At 41.8% G+C, this 20,209-nt stretch overlaps 1 protein-coding gene across 5 annotated transcripts in view; it reads left to right on the top strand.

The window, feature by feature from the left end:
- GPRC5B (G protein-coupled receptor class C group 5 member B) overlaps positions 1–20,209 on the top strand; it is a 99,739-nt gene that overhangs the window by 45,586 nt on the left and 33,944 nt on the right. Inside the window, exon 4 of one of the 5 annotated variants that reach the window (XM_056535677.1) lies at positions 16,498–17,343. The exons of 3 other annotated variants lie outside the window; for them this stretch is intronic. In XM_056535677.1, coding sequence (XP_056391652.1) covers positions 16,498–16,542 — 45 coding nt within the window. In that variant the 3' untranslated portion in view covers positions 16,543–17,343. Of the gene's footprint in view, positions 1–4,297; positions 4,383–16,497; positions 17,344–20,209 lie in introns of those variants that run through there. One more of the 5 variants, XM_056535680.1, reaches the window with a different exon arrangement.

Genomic DNA, 20,209 nt, shown 5'->3' with positions numbered 1-20,209 from the left:
TGAAATCATCCAACATTCCCTGCTGGCTCATCTAATGCTCATAGATTGCTTTAGTGGTATTGTATATCTCAAAAGTAACATGTATACAGCAGGCAGTGTATGGTAACTTCATGTACAAAAATCTGCCTTGCCCATCTGAGCACTGTATATAGCGCTTCAGCTGGGCTAATAGAGGTGTGTCTGTTATTTCTAAAGCAGCAGAATGCTGAATGCAGCTCTGGATTATAACTCAAGACCTGTAAAAGACAAGTAAAGGATTTACAAGTTTTTCATACTGGGCTGTACAATGAGGAAGTATAGAATTAGGGCTTATGCATAGGACTGTGTATTACTGACCACAATATGGAATTGTGCAGTGTATTGCAGTCAATGTGGAGAATTATTCTTGGAAGTTCAAGGTCAGTTTTTTCCAGTTTCATTGTGTTTTGGATACTATGTAGAGATTCCAGTTTTTTTCTTCTTCAGCCTTTAAGCCCATGATGCCAAGTTATCATACTGTCTAATATGCTTCTATTACCTTTGTGCATTGCTTCGTCCCGTTTTCATGCACGGTGCCCATACATGGAAGTGCTGTAGTACAAGTCTTTCTATTATACTGTTGTCTCTGACCTTTTCCCAGCATTCCATGCGGCCGGAGACAATATGTCATAAGTCACATGGTCTCCAGAAGGGGGTTGCTATGCTGCAGTGGGTGGGTAGATAGCTGGGTGGAAGGAATTTATTTAAGTAATGCTATCCAGCCACCTACATAGGCATGGCCACACCCCCTGTAGACCATGTGACTTATGGCGTATTGTCTTTGGCCGCATGGAATGCTGTGAAAGGTCAGAGACAACAGTAAAATAAAAAAAATTTGAACTACAGTGCTTCTGAGTGTGGGTCCCCTGCATGAAAACTGGACAGAACAAGAATATCCCTTTTAATAAATAAAGTGATAACACTTTAAAGGGGTACTCCAGTGGAAATGTATTTATTTTTTTTTTTTTTAGATCAACTGGTGCCAGAAAATTAAACAGATTTGTGAATTACTTCTATTGAAAAATCTTATCCTTCCAGTACTTATTAGCTGCTTAATACTACAGAGGAAATTATTTTGGAACACAGTGCTCTCTGCTGACTTCACGTGCATAGTGCTCTCTGCTGGCATCCCTGTACATTTTAGGAACTGTCCAGAGCAGCATATGTTTGCTATGGGGATTTTCTCCTACTCTGGACAGTTCTTAAAATGGACAGAGGTGTCAGCAGACAGCACTGTGATCATAGTTACATAGTTAGTACGGTTGAAAAAAGACATACGTCCATCAAGTTCAACCAGGGAATTGAAGGGTAGGGGTGTGATGTCAGCAGAGAGCTGTGTTCCAAAAAGAAAATAATTTCCTCTGTAGTATTCAGCAGCTAATAAGTCCTGGAAGGATTACGATTTTTTTTATAGAAGTAATTTACAAATCTGTCTAACTTTCTGCCACCAGTTGATTTAAAAAAAAAAAAAAAAAAAAAAGTTTTCCACCGGAGTACCCCTTTATGGGTATATTTACACTAAGTAGAATTTGCTGTAGAAATATGTTCACTGAAACAATCCCATTTGGATGAATAAAATCTATTTTTAGTCACACAAATTTCTGCAACAAATCTGCCATATGTGAATCCAGCCTAAGCCAAAACTCACTCAGTACTTGGACCACCAGTAATATAATGTAGCTGTACAATGATTGTGAAAGTTGATCTAAATATTCTATATAATTTAACACATGTAAACAACATATGTCACATTTTGAGCATTTGTATTACTGCTGATCTATTTTAGAAGACGCTTCTGCCTTTTACATGGTTTTACTCTTTGCCACAACAGATCAATCATTTTTCACTTAGCCGCAGGGGTTACATCCTCTGGGTGGAGAGGCATTAGACAGCTTGTTGCAGGGATGATTTGTACCAGGCTTATTAGTCATTAGCCTCTCTCCCCCTCGAGAAACAATGGTTGGATATCCCTATAAGCTTTTAATGAGATATTCCTGTCTGTGGTCATCTCACAACATCACACAGTGTTAATCATATACCATTCATTGCCCATAACTAACACACTGACCAGGTATATGATTCATTTCCAGTACCCATCTCTCACCCATGAGCACCTTAAAATCATCATCGAGCTTACATAGATAGATATTTTCTCTAATACAGTATAAATGGGTAAATGCAAAGCAGTCCAAGCTATTTTACAGAATCTTAAGAAAACCTGTGGCATCTACCAAAAACGTCAGCTTCCACCATACGTCTTGGACTTACTCCACTGGTTCAGGCACTTTTTTTTTTTTTCAAGCTTTTCCTCAAAGCCCTTTCCCCCCGTTCCTGTTCCTTAGCCAAGATTGTCATCTCGGTGGCCGCCACTGCTTAGTTCTCAATGGTTAGCACTAGAGATGAGCGAACTTACAGTAAATTCGATTTGTCACGAACTTCTCGGCTCGGCAGTTGATGACTTATCCTGCGTAAATTAGTTCAGCCTTCAGGTGCTCCGGTGGGCTGGAAAAGGTGGATACAGTCCTAAGAAAGAGTCTCCTAGGACTGTATCCACCTTTTCCAGCCCACCGGAGCACCTGAAAGCTGAACTCATTTATGCAGGTAAAGTCATCAACTGCAGAGCCGAGAAGTTTGTGACAAATCAAATTTACTGTAAGTTCGCTCATCTCTAGTTAGCGCACTTAGATTCAGACTCATGTACAGGACATGGAGAGGTGAACAGTTAGCCAGCATCTGCCACTGTAAAGGTTTCTGGTTTGATACCACTTTTCAGGTGGCTTCATTCATAAGGGTTAAAGGGGTCCTCCCGTGGAAAACTTCTTTTTTTTAAATCAACTGGTGCCAGAAAGTAAACAGATTTGTAAATCACTTCTATTAAAACATATTAATCCTTCCAGTACTTTTTAGGGGCTGTATACTGTACTAAAGAGAAATCCAAAAAAGAAATGCATTTCCTTTGATGGCATGACCACAGTGCTCTCTGCTCACCTCTGCTGTCCATTTCAGGAACTGTCCAGAGCAGCATATGTTTGCTATGGGGATTTCCCCTGCTGTGGACAGTTCCTGAAATGGATAGCAGAGCTCAGCAGAGAGCACTGTGGTCATGACATCAGAGGAAATTAATTTCTTTTTTGAATTTCTCTTTAGTATACAGCCCCTAAAAAGTACTGGAAGGATCAGTATTATCGGCGATCTTCCGCTCTGGTCTGCTGAAAGGCAGATCAGTGCAGAAGACCCTGGGAGATGGACGGAGGCAGGTGAGGGGACCTCCTTCCGCCATCTTGGCTGATCTGAACCCCTCAGATCACGGCGTCTGAGGGGTTAATGGTGGACATCATTACCATTACCGGCGGGTCTGCGGCTGCTGACAGCTGCCTGGACCCACCGTGAATTAAGCGAGCACAGCTCCTACGCTCGTGGCTCAGCCGTGCCGTAAATGTACGGCGTTGTGCGCTAAGTAGTGTTATGCATCGCCGTACAATTAGGGCACGCGTCCTTAAGGGGTTAAGTTGACGCCAGCCACACTCTGAATTTCCAGCACGATTTTATCTGTCTGGAAATTCCAAAGTGTAAACCTGGCTGTAGTCTTTTTTTCCTTACCACCTTGTCAGTGTTTTCATGACCCACCTGTCCATGTGTTTAACTACACACTGACTCTGGATCCTGTGTAGTAGTTTATTCTATAGATGACCAGCAGATGAAGACAACACTGCCTGGGTAGTTTGAAGGAAATCTGTCACCAGTGTCACCTGCACCAACCTGTCGGTACCGAGAGGTAGTGCAGGTGACCCTGATGACAATGGTACTTACCTTGTCCTGTTCCGTGCAGTCGTTCTTTGGTAATCTTCTCCAGTAGTTTCAGCTCCGGACCCGGCTTGGGGCATGGGCTGGGCCTAGTGACGTCACCGCTGCTGCTCTCTGTTTGGCCCCGCTGCTAGAGAACAGCAGCGGTGATGTCACTAAGCTCCGCCCGTGCCCCAAGCCAGGCCTGGAGCTGAAGCTACCAGAGAAGTTTAACGAAGAATGACTGCACGGAACGGGACAAGGTAAGTGCCGTTGTCATCATTGTCACCTGCACTACCTGTCGGTACCGACAGGTTAGTGCAGGTGACACTGGTGACAGATTTCCTTTAATATGGAGAAAGCAGGCCAGGAGAACCTTCATGATCTAGGCATTATGGGACTGTAAGATTTTCAAAAGTAGTAGTGCTGACCTTGCCAATTGTTAACAAAAATCACAACATAACTCCAATCTTTTCTTTTGTAATTTTATATACAGTGAAACCTATCTAAAAGACACATCCACATCTTTGAGAAGACCCACCTCCTTATCCGGACCAGATTTATTGTAACAGATTTTCAGACCACTATACATTTTGCATAGTGGCTATTTTCTTAGATGAGACCATTTCCATACAAGAACATTTTTTAATGCAATAACCTTATGAAAAACCCTATACACATAATATGAAAGAGTCTGTGGTTTCCATCAGACCCGGTCTGAAAGAAAATGTCAGTATTAACACAAGCTATGTTTAAATATGTGTGCAAAATTTTAGCCTTACTAATCTCCTGTTCCATATGGACAATATTGTGTTCAAACCTAAATATAAATATCTGTAACAAGGCTAGGGATGTCCCGATACTGGTATCGGGACAGATATTGAACATTTGCACGAGTACTTGTACTCGTGCAAATGTCCCCGATACCTAAACCGATACCTGCCGGTGGGAGTCCCCCCGGCAGGTATCACAGAGACACCACATGATACATATAAAAAACAGTGGGAAATACAAACATGAAAAACAGTGCAATAGAACAAGAACAAAATGCAAGTAACAATGAACTTACAAGAAGGGTGCAAGCTCGTTACGATCGTTAAGGCCTAGAGTACCTGTCGCGTCTAGCTTAACGATCCACTTCGCCTCCTTTCGTAAGAGCAAGGCGTGTCTATCTCCGCCATGAAGGGGTGGGTTAACTCATTCTAAACCAGCAAAGCGCAGGACATTGCAATCACCTCCATGCAACTCTCGTATGTGGGAAATCAGCCTGGGAGCACCATTACCAGTGCATATAGAGCGAAAGTGCTCACGAACGTGAACATACAGTTGTCTGATTGTTTTCCCAACATAAAAGTAGCCTCACGGACAGAGAAGAACCTAAACTATGAAGGAGGTACGGCAAGTGATGAGGCAGTTGACTATATGGGTAAAGCCACCTATTTTAATGCTGGGCACATACATATTTAAATCTGGGCACATACAGAACAGTTCCTGTGGGGAATGTTTAGTGAGCCAATTTTTGGACACAGAAGTGGGGGTACTGGTTGCAGGATTCTTTAAGGCATCACCTAAAGTGGTGCTCTTCCTGAAGGTTATCAAAGGTGGTTCTTTTGAGGTGTCTATCAGATCGCTGTCAGTACCAAGTGTGTACCAGTAGCGGCAATAGTTGGCAATACATCTGACCAACTCACAGTTATGGGCGTACACACATAAGCGCAACACATCATATCCTTAGCCGACAAGGAGTGTTACCTCTTCTGGACTGTTAACTCTCTCCCGTCTTATGAGAATAGCGCCCGGACCCCTAGAGGCTTCTGGGTGTACAAAGCCCCCTCTCAATTTCAGGACGACATTGAGTTCATGACTGAATGGGACCAGGCTCATCTGGATCATGCAACTAAACTTACCAAGAAGAAAAACCAAAGTGAGTACAATGCTGTCATAACTGAGCTCTTTAAAACCAAAAGTAAGTATAGTACGAGGGTGAGTGAAGCTGCCGCAAACACCTTCTTTAAAAAGCTTGAGAAGAAGATGGCTATATTACAAGCTGAGATAAAAGAAATTAAACGTGAGAAATTTTTAAGAGACAAAACTGACTACGATTCTTCTCAGGTGTTCACTTGGAATAACAACAAAAAACAGTCCAGGCGCTACCGAAAGAGTCCTAATGTCCGTTGACGTGGAAGCACACAAAAACAACCATCTGACTTTTGGACTACCGAATTGGATACAAGCCTTTCTGATGAACCTTCCAGCCATCCTAAACCTGCTCCATCAACATCTATCTCCAGTCCTTCCCCTTTAGGAGGAAGACCCAGAGGGGCAGAGGGAGGAATAGATCATGCCGCCCCTGTGAAACCCAAGGGAGTCTCGTGAAAGGACTGACAGTCGCTACTTTTAATGTCATCAGCTTGACTGATGTTCCCTTGTCTAATGACTGTATTTCTAAGGGTCTCAATTTAGGCCTGTGCAAGTCTTTTAACTACGCAAAGTTCGAGATTGATCTATATAAAGTCAAACGCAAAATAAACCTTGACAAGATGTTTCATAGAAGAACTACCTCACAGTTTTCTACCGAGAGATTCCTGCCGTTGTAGGACCTTTTAGGTTTCTCACCTATTTTCAATGCCACTCCTGATGACCTCGAGAGTTTAGACATATTATGCCATCTGACAGAAACAGATGAGTAAACTTCCATTCCATCTGTAATAGAAGTACCACCTTTTAGCGGTGGTAATCCCTATACATTTTCTCCCCCCCATTGTACCTGGTAGCCCCTTGGATCTTTTTTGCCGAGCAGTCAAAAAAGATGTTACGGCCCTCATCTATCCTCCCCCGAAGAGCAACCTTTCTAAAGGTGAAGATTGAGCACTACATTGGTTATCCTCCAGATATGACCTGAAAATCACAAAAGCTGGAAAAGGTGGCAGCACCGTTGTGATGAGTGCTGAAACTCATCGTCTTAGAAACTCAGCGTATTCTGGGGGATAAAACAACGTATGAACTGCTCACCTCCAATCCTACCTCCAAGACCCTTAACCATTTGCGTTCTTTTCTCAGGGCTAAATCGGAACAGGGGCTTATCACTACACGTATGACTGAAAAATTATTACCCTCCTCCCCAAAGCATGCCAAATGGTACTTCCTGCCCAAGGTACATAAGTCGCAGAGCCAACCCCCTGGACGCCCCATTGTGGCAGGGATCGGCTTTGCGACTGAGTCCTTATTACAATACATGGAATGGCTCCTAACGGCATCTCCCACCTATATAAAAGACAAGAGTGACCTTTTGCGCCATCTTGAGGGTTTTGAGCGGCAAAGCAGTTACCACCTTGCTTCCATCGACATTGAGAGCCTGCAAACCCGCATCCCTCATGATGCGATGATACAGGCTGTTAGGGAATTCCTTTTTGAAACCGACAAATCAGCCCAGTTCACTTCATTTGTTTGTGGCTCCCTTCTATTTATTCTGTCCCATAACTAATTCAAGGTCGGCGACGACTGGTATAGGCAGGTGACCGGCACTGCCATAGGCACGCCGGTCTCTTGCACTTATGCCAACTTGTTCCTCACCGTCCTTGAACAACGATACATCTTCCCCACACAAAACACCTTTGCTAAATACATTAAATTATTTTTACGTTACGTTGACAATGTTTTGGTGGTATGGGATGGTCCTGAATCTCAGTTTTCCAATTTTGTCACGTTCCTTAATGTCACCAATAAAGAAAATATGCTTTTCACATACGTAATCAGAGGTTTAGAGCTCGACTTTTTGGATGTTAGAGCTCGACTTTTTGGATGTGAAGTTGAAGGTAGTTGACAACACCTTGGTTACTACCCTCCTTAATTTTTTTTTTTTTTAAGAATCAACAGCGACTATTCCCTCTTTTGAAAGTAAGCAGAGGAATTAGCATCCTTTTTAATCGAGAGAGGCTACCCCCCACAGTCATCCGTGATAGGCTTGAGAGAGCAAAAACATTTAAATTGACCTTTTAAAACGTAAAACTAAACTCCATACCCAGACCCAGTGCTTTTTGCCTTCTCTTTTAGCAATTCTAATCTTAGCCACATACCAGCGAGTGCCATCCGCAGCAACTGGTATATACTTGGTACTGACAGCGATCTGACACCTCAAAAGAACCACATTTGATAACCTTCAGGAAGAGCACCACTATAGGTGATGCCTTAAAGAATCCTGCAACCAGTACCCTCACTTCTGTGTCCAAAAATTGGCTCACTAAACATTCCCTGTGGGGTAATTTTCCCTGCAAGAACTGTTTTGTATGTGCCCAGAATTTAGCATCCCGCAGCATTAAAATAGGTGGCTTTACCCATATAGTCAACTGCTTCATCACTTGCCGTACCACCTTCATAGTTTAGGTTCTTCTCTGTCCATGTGGTTACTTTTATGTTGGAAAAATAATCAGACAACTGTATATTCACGATCATGAGCACTTTCGCTCTATACGCACAGGTAATGGTACTCCCAGGCTGATTTGCCACATACGAGAGTTGCACGGAGGTGATTGCAACGTCCTGCGCTTTGCCAGTTTAGAACAAGTTAACCCACCCCTTCATGGCAGAGATAGACATGCCTTGCTCTTACAAAAGGAGGCAAAGTGGATTGTTAAGCTAGACGTGACAGGTACTCTAGGTCTTAACGATCGTAACAAGCTTGCACCCTTCTTGTAAGTTCATTGTTACTTGCATTTTGTTCTTGTTCTATTGCACTGTTTTTCATGTTTGTATTTCCCACAGTTTTTTTATATGTATCATGTGATGTCTTTTGTTGTTGCATCACCATGGAGATGCTTCTGGTGTCTCCTCGATTTCTCCACGCAAAACAGTACTGTCCTGTACACCCCTGCCCTGTATGCTTCCGACTGCTGGAATTGTGATGCTTTATCTGCTCCAATAAAGCTTTGTGACGGGTGATGAGTGCAGTCCATCTTTCATTTCTCATTCCATGCACTGCAATGCTATGGCATAGCATTGAACAGTGTATGCAATCTACAGATTGCATGTAATAGTCCCTAAGGGGACAAAAAAAAAGAGGGAACATTTTAAAAAAAAATAGTAAATGTGAATTAACCCCTTCCCAATAAAAAGAAATGGAATCACCCCCCTTTTCAAAAAAGTAAAAAAAAAAAAAAAAAAAAATTATAATATATATATATATATATATATATATATATATATATATATATATATAGTCAAAAACACGGTAGGGAGCCGGCACTGTATAGATGGACTTCAAGTCCTAAGTGGGTGCTCAGCTTCAACAGGTTCAAACTCCAAACCTTCTAAAGTAAAATCCAAAAAGGAAGCGGCACTCCAGATTGCAAAAAGCAGTGTGTTTATTCACCCATCAGGTCAATGCGACGTTTCAGACTCACAATGAGGCCTTTCTCAAGCCCTTGAGAAAAGCCTCATTGGAGGCTGAAATGTCGCATTGTCTTGATGGGTGAATAAACACACTGCTTTTTGCAATCTGGAGTGCCGCTTCCTTTTTGGATTTTATATATATATATATATATATATATATATATATATATATACATTTTTTATATATATATATATATATATATATATATATATATATATATATAAAAGCACTTTCTCTTATAAAAACAAAGAGACAAAAAAAAAATTTACTTTTTCCCATTAAGTATTTTACGCTGCGGATCTTCCACTGAAGGACCGCTACATACTGCCTTTAGATTAGGGACCAACCGATATTGATTTTTTTTACAGTGGATACTGATATTCTGCGAACTTTCTGGCCGATAGCTGATAACTTATGCCGATATTCCATGCATTTCAGGACCCCCTGCCTGTCCTGGGGTCCTGAGTCCAACCACTGCTGCTGCCCGATCCCCCTGCCTATCCTCTGGCCACATGCCGCCGCTGCCCCATTGCCTCCCCATCCTCTGGCCACATGCCGTCGCCACTGCTGCCCCATTGCCTCCCATCCTCTGGCCACATGCTGCCGCCGCTGCCGCCCCATTGCCTCCCCCATCCTCTGGGCACATACTGCCGCCGCTGCCCCATCACCTCCCCCATCCCCGGTGTTATAATGACCTGTTCCCGGGGTCCACGCTACTTCTGGCTCCGGTGGCATCCTCCGCTATCATTGTGCGCACTGACGGTGACGTCGCATTGAGGACGTCACTCATCATTGCACAGCGCAGCGCACAGCAACAGTGCAGGATGCCGCAGGAGCCAGAAGTAGTGCGGACCCCTGGAACAGGTCATTATAACACCGGGGATGGGGGAGGCGATGGGTCGGTGGCGGCGGTATGTGGCCTGAAGATGGGGAGGCAATGGGGCAGTGGCGGCGGTATGTGGCCAGAGGATGGGGAGGCAATGGGGCAGCTGCGGCAACGGCATGTGGCCAGAGGATGGGGAGGCAATGGGGCACTGGCGGCGACGGTATGTGGCCAGAGGATGGGGAGGCAATGCGGCGGCAGTATGTGGCCAGAGGATAGGCAGGCGGATTGGGCAGCGGCAGTGATTGGACTCAGGACCCCAGGACAGGCAGGGGGAGAGAAGCGGGCGGCTGCGGTTTCTGTCACCGCAAAAGCCACTATAGTTCATTGATTTAAAGCGCCCGCATTATCAGCATTATCGGCAAGCTAATTGCCTATACCGATAACTTAGAAAATCGTGAATATCGGCCGATAATATCGGCCAGACCGATAATCGGTCGATCCCTACTTTATATGCCTGCTCGGAGAGGCAATACACCGCTACGAGCAGACACACTACAGTGATGTGTGAGTTGCCGCGCATGCACAGTGTACTCGCACACATAGTGGCCGCTCCCACTGCTCTATGAGCTATGCCGAAAGTGGTCGCGATGTGCGAGTATACTGCGTATGCGCACTGCGACTCGCACATCACAGTGTATCTGCTCATAGCAGCGTATGGCACCACTAGCGGTCCTTCAGCAGCAGATATGCAGCGTAAAATACGCTGTGGATCTGCCCATGTGGACGTACCCTTTAGGAAAATAATAAACCCTGTCACATGACATTGAAAGAAGTATCTGTAATTGGTATCGGCTAGTACTTAAGAAAAAGTATCGGTACTCGTATTCGGTCTTAAAAAAATTATATCAGGACATCCCTACCTAAGACTGTAGCAAAATGCTTGCCTAACATTGAAAACCCACTACAAACTACTTGAAAGGGCTTAAAGGGGTACTCCACTGGAAAAAAAAAAATTGTAAATCAACTGGTATCAGAAAGTTAAACAGATATGTAAATGACTTCTATTAAAAAAATCTTAATCCTTCCAGTACTTATCACCTGCTGTTATGATCCACAGGAAGTTGTTTTCTTTTATAATTTCCTTACTGCCTGACCACAGTGCTCTCTGCTTTTTTTTAAACAAAGTACATTAGAAAGATTTTTTATTTACCATAAGGAGTGCAATAGCAAAAATTTATTTTAATGAGAGTGCCCATTTAGAATGCAAGGATTGCCACGATCCTATCTATTCCTTTACAATATAGAGCAGTACAATTTAAAGTGAATCTTGGTCATTGGAAATGCAGTGAAATAGAAAATATTCAGTTTATTTCAGTCTATTATAGTCTTATTTCTAAAAATGTCTGTTTATTCTAGGCTTAGAAGTCCAGTGGGCAGTCCTAACCAGTGACTGTGTATGCTCATTTAGGGAAGGATTTCAAAGAGTAGGAACGCCCACTGGACTCCTAAGCCCAGAATGAGCATAGATTTCAATTAACGAATTAAGAAAATCTTTTCCCATAAATCTATATACTATTCTGCTCAGCTTATCCTGCTTTATACTATGATGTCAATAGATTGGATAGCATTTTTATAATTACAGGTTCCTTTTAAAAGATGCAGCGTCCTAGTCATAGTGGAGATAGCAAATATACAGTAAATAAAAGCTACCTCAAGTGTTGTATAAAAGGCCCTCTTACAAAGACCACAATTTATCATTATTATTCTAAGGTACAAAGGTGAATCTTATAGTGCCATTACCTCAGTGTCCCTATGTCAACACTTCCAGTTCTGTGGTATGGCAATGTATTGTTATCATAATAATACTGTGTGCACCAAAATCACCATCCATATAACATACATGGCCTCTGTTCAAGCCAGTCATGATAGCGGGCATTCATTTTGATAGCGAGTTGGACACACATGATGTCCCTATGACAAGCCTAAACAAGGCCAATGCAAAGAACAGGAAGTTTTGTCATCCGGACACTGGACCAGAGAAGCTTTCGGCTTAACCCCTTAAGGACGCAGGACGTAAATGTATGTCCTGGTGCGGTGGTACTTAACACACCAGGACGTACATTTACGTCCTGTACATAACCGCGGGCATCGGAGCGATGCCCGTGTCATGCGCGGCTGATCCTGGCTGCTGATCGGAGCCAGGGACCCGCCGGCAATGGCCGACGCCCGCGATCTCGCGGGCGTCTGCCATTAACCCCTCAGATGCCGGGATCAATACAGATCCCGGCATCTGCAGCTGTACGCAATTTCAATGAATGATCTGATCGGCCGCAGCGCTGCTGCAGGGATCCGATCATTCAGAACGCTGCACGGAGGTCCCCTCACCTGCCTCTGTCCGGCTCCCGGCGTCTCCTGCTCTGGTCTGAGATCGAGCAGACCAGAGCAGAAGATGACTGATAACACTGATCTGTTCTATGTCCTATACATAGAACAGATCAGTATTAGCAATCATGGTATTGCTATGAATAGTCCCCTATGGGGACTATTCAAGGGTAAAAAAAAATGTAAAAAAATGTAAAAGTAAAAGTAAAAAAATGTGAAAAATCCCCTCCCCCAATAAAAAAGTAAAACGTCAGTTTTTTCCTATTTTACCCCCAAAAAGCGTAAAAAATTAATTTAATAGACATATTTGGTATCGCCGCGTGCGTAAATGTTCGATCTATTAAAATAAAATGTTAATGATCCCGTACGGTGAACGGCGTGAACGTAAAAGAAAAAAAAAGTCCAAAATTGCTACTTTTTTAATACATTTTATTTTAAAAAATTATAAAAAATGTATTAAAAGTTTTTACATGCAAATGTGGTATCAAAAAAAAGAACAGATCTTGGCGCAAAAAATGAGCCCTCATACCGCCGCTTATACGGAAAAATGAAAAAGTTATAGGTCATCAAAATAAAGGGATTATAAACGTACTAATTTGGTTAAAAAGTTTGTGATTTTTTTTAAGCACAATAATAATATAAAAGTATGTAATAATGGGTATCATTTTAATCGTATTGACCCTCAGAATAAATAACACGTCATTTTTACCGTAAATTGTACGGCGTGAAAACGAAACCTTCCAAAATGAGCAAAATTTAGTTTTTCTTTTTAATTTCCCCACAAAAATAGTGTTTTTTGGTTGCACCATATATTTTATGATATAATGAGCGATGTCATTACAAAGGACAACTGGTCACGCAAAAAACAAGCCCTCATACTAGTCTGGCGATGAAAATTAAAGATAAAAGAGTTATGATTTTTAGAAGGCGAGGAGGAAAAAATGAAAACGTAAAAATTAAATTGTCTGAGTCCTTAAGGCCAAAATGGGCTGAGTCCTTAAGGGGTTAAAGGGGTACACACCTGTCACGCCCCAACACATAGGCTTGCATTCAGGGGGCGGAGCGTGACATAACACGGGGACAGGGCCGTGACGTCACAATGCTCTGGCCCCTGTGATCGCCAGTAATCAGACTTGGAGCGAACGTGCTCAGGGGACTGATTCTAACGGGGTGCTGTGTGCAAGATCACGGGGGTCCCCAGCGGCGGGACCCCCGCGATCAGGCATCTTATCCCCTATCCTTTGGATAGGGGATAAGATGTCTTAGCGCCGGAGTACCCCTTTAAGGCCTGTATCGTCAGTACCTGAATAAAAAATATTGAAAACTTTTTGTATTAGTCCTCTTCTATAAAGGGCCTTTAATATAGCACTTAAATAGTGATTCTCCTTTAAAATGTGTTCAGCAGTTTTATGTCTCTGCTTATTATGCCGTTGTCTGTTGGAAACTTAACATATAATGCTATAAAGTTTTGTTTATTTAGCGTTATTTTATTGAAGTAGATGTAAATAATGAATTCCCAACTGCATTTACGTAGAAAGTTAATGTCAGCTCTGTGTGATGCACTATTCATTATGGATGCAATCGATTTATCTGTTGCTCCAAGTCAAGGTCACATTACCAACCGATTGTACAACAGAATGTAGGAATGATGACTGTAGTGGAACTATTACTGTGTTATGTATTTATTACATTAAATACCTGGCTGCACTGATAAATTACATATCTGAAAGGAATCAATGATACACAATGCTGGGGAAGATGCAGCGTTTAGATTTTGCTGCATTAGCACCATAGACACAAACATTAACTATCAGACAAATGTTCTAAACACCAATTCTACAGTCATCTTTAAAATGACCCTCTAGGCAAATGCTAATCCTGTATTTGCTCATATTGCAGGGACCCATATGGCTATGAAAGTTAGAGTCTCAATATATACTAGGATAAGTGGATGTAAACGGATGTTTTCAACCAAAACTATTGTTCATAAGGGGAAATTTATTAACAAACATTCTCACACTTTAAGCTGATCAATGACAGAGTATCCTCATCCTGAAGTCAGACATATCCCAGATAAAGATCACCAATCTTGCTGATCGGCACTTGTTTGCTGAGCCTGTGCCAGGCTGCCCAAATGATCGCTGGTTCATTTATGCATCTATTCACAATGGGCAGTGTGGGTCCAACATGTGTGTCAGCTGATCTGGCAGTTTTATATAGGCCAATTACCGTATTGGAAATTAGTGTCCCAAGGAACGGTCATTTGCTCGATCATTGACCCATGTAACGGCCTTATAGGGGTTGTGCATTGAAAGACAACTTATCGCTTATCCACAACTTATCAATTTATCGCCTATCTGGGGTCTCCTGAATGGGATCCTGGCACTCTCAGAGGAGCACACACACTGCATACGGCAAGTGCCCCATCCACTCTCTATGGGAGTGATGAAAAGACCCGAATGCTATACTCTGGCATCTCCGGTGCTCCCTTAGAAATGAATGAAGTGCCTGGTCCTCTCAGAGAGCGGGGGTCCATTTTAGGAGATCATGGGAGCAGTCTGGGGGGTCCTGGGCACCTCCGCTCCTGATATTGCAGGAGCTCCCCTGTCCGGCCCGAAACTGACAGATATTCCTGGTGCAGGAGCATGGTCATCACTAAGGTCTGGGAACTGCTCCTTCTCCCCTGCAGCGAGGCTCTTAGGTTAACTCTTCAGGTGCGGTTCCCTCTCTTTTCTCCCTGTTAACCCTTCAGGTACTGTCCCCTCTCTTTTTCCCCTGTTAACTCATTACAATGCGGTCCCCACTTCCTCCCGCCTTCTTGTTAACCCTTCCTTGGTCCCTTAACCCCGCTTTTGGTTGTTATCCGATTAATCCTACCAATAATCAACTAATCAATTTTAAAGATAATCGTTAGCTGCAAGCCTAAATTCAACCATCCACTTACTTCTGTCTGACGTGTTTAGCCACCTTTATACTTATCTGATTTCTACCAGATCCAGATATCCATAAGGGTCTGGCTGCACACTTAAGCTGTCCATATAATAGATTAAAGTCGACCAAACCAGCTAGACCAGCTGATCATCTAATGCATATGGGGTCCCTACTCTTCTGTTGTCCAATCCTTTCATTCAGTTGGTGAAATGACCCACTGTCCAAGGTGTCTGGAAGTGGATTACTTCCCTCTCTCCATTTAGACCAGATCAACCCTTGGCTAGGCCAAGAGGGTTGGGAGAGAGAGCTGTTAGTTTAAATTGCATTCAGCTTAAACTATATAGTGTGTACAGCCAGCCAGAGGTAAGCATGTTCCAGTAACCTGCAAAAAGATTCCCATAGATGTTCAAATTGGCCAGAAACAGGTAAGTTTATTATTGGAAGTGGAATAGGTGTCACCAGTTTGAGTAAAATCTGGATTTTCAGCTTTTGTCAGGAGGGTCCCTTAAAGAATTTTTAGCAGTTTGGAGGTAATTTGCTCTTTTAGGAAAAGTGAAATAAGTTGACCTGCATTTATATTGTTGGCTTAGGTTTAGACAGTGGCGGACTGGTAACCATTCACCATGGGGCAAGATAAAAAGTAGTGACTATAGGATTGGTAGTATAGTTCTTGTGAAGCCTCTCCAAAAGACCACCTCTTTCAGAGACTATCCCCTTATCCAGGCCAGATTTCATATGATGGATTTTAAGTCCAGCATATATTGTGCTAAGAGATTATTTTCTTTGAGAAGACCGCTTTTCAAACCAAGATTGGTCTTATCAAAGAGGTCTAATAAGTAATTATTATACATAATTAATGTATAATAATTAATTTGGGTAGAGGTGTTCCAATTCAAAAGATTTTTATAAAAAGATATGGGGCACAGGATATTAAAAAGCTTATTATAACTTGCACATAGTCAGCAGTAGTTACGTTATTTAGAATGGCATAATTCCCACCATAGTGGACAATTGTTTAAACGGCCCCCATCCAGAATGTTTCTCACAAGAATAGCGCCTTTCTGTGGCCACTATAAAACCATATAAACGGTTTGCAAATTTTCATATCTGCATAGCTTGACATAGAGGCCAGGATTCTCAGCTATACATTTGTTGTCCTTATTTCCAGATCCCAACTGCTCCTCCAAGTTACACTGGAAGACATCTTTGGTGAAATGCACATAGGTTCCAGAGAGACAGTTTTTCACCCTCTGGTCCTGTCTTTGTGAGGGAGGAATCAGTAGCAGGACACAGCCACACCACACTCAAGAGCTCTGGTAATCCTATCTAATAGGGTTTATCTTTACGTGAACAGCTGTGATCTCTTGAAATAACTACTAAAGAAGGATATTATCACCGTTAACTGGAAGTTGCTCCACACACCCAACAAGATTCACTTTTACAGAACAACAACTGCTTTAAGATGGACTATACCACTTATCAATGAAAGAACAAGACCTTATGTGTATGCACGGCGTGCAAATTTTATTCTAAATCCTAACCGTCACCACGGCTCTTCAAAAATAACTTTTGGAAATCCATGACTTATAAGTTTAGAATGATATTTTGAACCACCTGAAGAATCCCTGTGATGTTATGCAAAGGCCTTATCGCTGTATAGAAGATATATGTGTTTTGCAAGAATGTACAGAACTGTAATATACTTCTTGCTATAGCAGTTTATAAGGTCTTGTGAAATGATCACTTTGCAGTGTCTATTTACTATATTGTAAAGGACAGGTCTTAAAATGCTAAATTTATTAATATAGTTTTAAAATATTTTGTCCACCCCTAAACACTATTTGTAACTATGTAAATATGTTACAATACTTTAATACTGATCTTGGGCTACAATTCTGTACAGTAGTCTAGAGCTGTATTCACAATTCTGCCAGTTTAAGAGCTCTATTTTCCCAGTATGTTTTGCTGGCTTAAAGGGGTACTCCGGGTTCATTTTTTTTTTTAAATGAACTGGTGCCAGAAAGTAAAACAGATTTGTAAATTACTTCTATAAAAAAAAATCTTAATCCTTTCAGTACTTTTTAGCAGCTGTTTGCTACAGAGGAAAATCTTTATTTTTTTAATTTCTTTTTTGTCTTGTCCACAGTGCTCTCTGCTGACACCTGATGCCGTATCAGGAACTGTCCAGAGCAGGAGAAAATCCCCATTGTAAACCTATGCTGCTCTGGACAGTTCCTGACACGGACAGAGGTGTCAGCAGAGAGCACTGTGGACAAGACAAAAAAGAAATTCAAAAAGTAAAGAATTAACTCTGTAGCATACAGCTGCTAAAAAGTACCAAAAGGATTATGATTTTTTAATAGAAGTAATTTACAAATCTGTTTAACTTTCTGGCACCAGTTCATTTAAAAAAAAAGTTTTCCACAGGAGTACCCCTTTAATGTCTGCATAGACCTTGTCTTTGTGAGTTGCATTCTAGGAAGTGTCATATTTATACTAGGTACACAGTAATTCTAAAGTTAGAAAAAAAATAATACCCCGTCTGTCAACAAACGTGTTGTTTCTAATACCATCTAGCAGAATTATGAATGCAGCTCTGGATTATAATACAGAATTAGTACAAGAGAATACAATGTATTTAAACTGTTGCTGAATTTTTTATACAGATTTTATCTATAAATACATTGTTAAAAACTGCGCTTGAAGGTTTTTTCAGGAATTTAGATTGACGTCTTGATGATTGGCGGGTGTTGATCTTTTACCAATCCCATGTGGATAGCCTATTCTTATATAGACTAGCAATATAAATTTCAGGAAAAACTTAGACTTTAACTAGACCTTATTATGTTGGAACAACAAACAAATTACAACATTTAAAAAAATACATATATAGAGTATAATGTAGAATCAACTTTGCCCTAGTTGGCAAAATCAGTCTATAGGACTTACTGTAAGAAATTGCTTTCTACCTAAATAAATAAAAAATAAAAAAAAAGATCCACAGTCGATATAAATTCTTGAGTGGTCATTTTCCATTAAATTACTAAAAATTGTATTCTGTTTTTTAGTTGTCACCTAGCGTTTCCATAAACAGATATACCTAAGTAAAAAATGAGCAAACATTTTTGCAGTTTGATGGAACATCTCAAGATCGTCTTCTATTGACTGCTCTTTTAATGATTTTAAGTGCAAATGTTCCTTAATATTTTTGCATTAATGATATAAGACAAGGACAAGAGGGGTTGAATGTTATGACTACTGTAAATAATATATTTTTGTTACAAGCTGATTGAATAAGTAGGAGCTATGTCAATTAGATATTTTTCACGTAAAATGTGTGTATGATGGTGCGTTGGACAGATCATGTGGTCTATAAAAATTATTGTATTTGAGATAGGGGTTTCATAGCACGAATAAAAATTGTGCAGGTTTACACCTTCAAAACCAGTTTGTAAAGAAGGAAAGACAACATGACCCTAAGGTCAGGTCCTCAGTTTTTCTAACATTGTGGTGAGCCATGGGCACATCAGTGGCACCCATGTGGATGTGAGATGGTGCCACCTGGACTGCTTCTATAAATGCCCATGTTTTCTGGTATTACAACCTATATAATCCGAAACAAATACATCTAACAAAGTTAACTAATAAAATACTGATCTTGCTGTGGCCTAGATAACAAGCCAAGTGGATAAAAGCAAATAAACAGAGGAATCTCCCTGGAGGAGTATTTTTATGTACTGGGGGAGGGGGGCCGAGGGGAAATATTAAATTATTTTACATCTCATCATTTACACTCTCATAATCTTTCCACAGCCCATTTTTTACCATGGTTTCATCACATTGAAGTCACACACTACTTTCTGATCATTAGATTCACACATGGTCACTCATTCTCCCTGCATTCCTATGAAGAAGTGGTGAATATTTGTTTATTGCAGGAAATTACACTGCTCAAAAAAATAAAGGGAACACTTAAACAACACAATGTAACTCCAAGTCAATGACACTTCTGTGAAATCACACTGTCCACTCAGGAAGCAACACTGATTGACAATCAATTTCACATGCTGTTGTGCAAATGGAACAGATAACAAGTGGAAACTATAGGCAATTAGCAAGACACCCCCAACAAAGGAGTGGTTCTGCAGGTGGTGACCATAGACCACTTCTCAGTTCCTATGCTTCCTGGCTGATGTTTTGGTAACTTTTGAATGCTGGTGGTGCTTTCACTCTAGTGGTAGCATGAGAAGGAGTCTACAACTCACACAAGTGACTCAGGTAGTGCAGCTCATCCAGGGTGGCACATCAATGCGTGCTGTGGAAAGAAGGTTTGCTGTGTCTTTCGGTGTCGTGTCCAGAGCATGGAGGCGCTACCAGGAGACAGGCCAGTACATCAGGAGATGTGGAGAAGCCATAGGAGGGCAACAACCCAGCAGCAGGACCGCTACCTCCATCTTTGTGGAGGAGCACTACCAGAGCCCTTCAAAATTACCTCCAGCAGGCCACAAATGTGCATGTGTCCACTCAAACAGTCAGAAACAGACTCCATGAGAGTGGTATGAGGGCCCAACGTCCACAGGTGGGGGTTGTGCTTACAGCCCAACACTGTGCAGGACATTTGGCATTTGCCAGAGAACACTAAGATTGGCAAATCACAGATGAAAGCAAGTTCACACTGAGCACATGTGACAGACGTCTGGAGATGCCGTGGAAAACGTTCTGCTGCCTGCAACATCCTCCAGCATGACCGGTTTCACGGTGGGTCAGTAATGGTGTGGGGTGGCATTTCTTTGGGGAGCCACACAGCCCTCCATGTGCTTGCCAGAGGTAGCCTGACTGCCATTAGGTACCAAGATGAGATCCTCAGACCCCTTGTGAGA

Source organism: Hyla sarda, chromosome 8, assembly GCF_029499605.1.
Source record: "Hyla sarda isolate aHylSar1 chromosome 8, aHylSar1.hap1, whole genome shotgun sequence".
NCBI classification, from domain to species: Eukaryota; Metazoa; Chordata; class Amphibia; order Anura; family Hylidae; genus Hyla; species Hyla sarda.
The sequence above is the reverse complement of the archived record's forward strand: the minus strand, read 5'-3'. Positions and strand labels throughout refer to the sequence as shown.